This window comes from Apteryx rowi, unplaced genomic scaffold, assembly GCF_003343035.1.
Source record: "Apteryx rowi isolate R43461 unplaced genomic scaffold, aptRow1 scaffold_557, whole genome shotgun sequence".
NCBI classification, from domain to species: domain Eukaryota; kingdom Metazoa; phylum Chordata; class Aves; order Apterygiformes; family Apterygidae; genus Apteryx; species Apteryx rowi.
The window spans coordinates 282,879-283,971 of record NW_020450824.1 but is presented as its reverse complement, the minus strand read 5'-3'; the positions used below and the strand labels follow the sequence as shown (position 1 = coordinate 283,971).

At 60.8% G+C, this 1,093-nt stretch overlaps 1 protein-coding gene across 1 annotated transcript in view; it reads right to left on the bottom strand.

Moving 5' to 3' along the window:
• Window positions 1-1,093, bottom strand: part of PRDM8 (PR/SET domain 8) — a 16,609-nt gene that overhangs the window by 2,304 nt on the left and 13,212 nt on the right. Inside the window, exon 3 of the mRNA XM_026081621.1 lies at window positions 31-251. Coding sequence (XP_025937406.1) covers window positions 31-249 — 219 coding nt within the window. The 5' untranslated portion in view covers window positions 250-251. The remainder of the gene's footprint in view (window positions 1-30; window positions 252-1,093) is intronic.

Here is a 1,093-nt window from a genome sequence, read left to right as displayed (position 1 = left end):
GGCCCCCGCGCTGCACGGCGGTTCCCTTACCCGGAATATGTAGGGAACGGTGCGCTTGTCGGTGGACTTCAGCGCGATGAAGGCTATGCTGTCGTACAAAGACGTGTGGCTCAGGACGCAGGGGCCGAAAATGGCATTTTCCGGGATGTCGCAGGTGGTGTAAACGCTGGTGAAAATGTCAGTCAAGCACTGCTGGACGGTCTTGGCGTCCCCATCCCATATCCCCCTCTGGACGCCGGCGTCCTCCATCCCTGCGGGCGGAGAGAGGAGGCAAAGCGGACACGTTACATAACGGCGGCCGCCGCGGGAAGCGCCGCGCCGGGAGGCGGCCCGGACCCCGCCGAGGCGCCGGGCAGGCCGCAGCGGGGCCGCAACAGCCGGCGAAAGCAGGAAAAAAAATGTAAAAAAAAAAAAATAGTTGTTACAAAAAAAATGGAAAAGAAAAATCGGAGGCAGGCGAGCACTTTCCCCGGTTTGAGAAAAACAGAGAAGGCGAGGAGCTCCACGAGCGCGAGGCGAGGTGCGGGGAAGCTGTCGCGATGATTTATTTATTAGCAAGCCCGGCTGCGAGCGCTACGGGAGCCGAGGCCACGCAGGCGGAGGGGGAGAAAAACCCAGCGTACGGATCCGGTCACGGGCAGGAGCTGGACAAAAAGGGCAGCCGTGTGCGGGCCTCCATCCGAGCCGAGGTGCGGGGGTGCCGTGAGCTCCGGGGCCCCCTGCGAGAGAGGAGCCCAGGCAGGTCTCCGCGCTGTGACAGAAGAGCAGAGCGAATGGGTTTCAAGTGGCTTGTCATTGTCAGTGACTGCATGTCAGCTAACCTCTCGCTCTGGTCTACAAGAGGGAACGTATGTCTGCTCATTACCATAATCCAGCACTTTCCCTCCGAGACTTTAATTAAAAGCAGCAAGCAGAGGTAATTATTTTTACCTCGACACGCTTATTTATGGATGAGAGTGAGTCCCAGCTACCTTGTTATACAAGGGGATAGACTCAGGCGGAGGCGGCGCGGGAAGGGTGCCGGGAGCGCCGGCGCTGCGGGCGGGCCAGCCCCGTGCCCGCCGCCCCTCGGTCCGCTCGCACCCCGGGGACC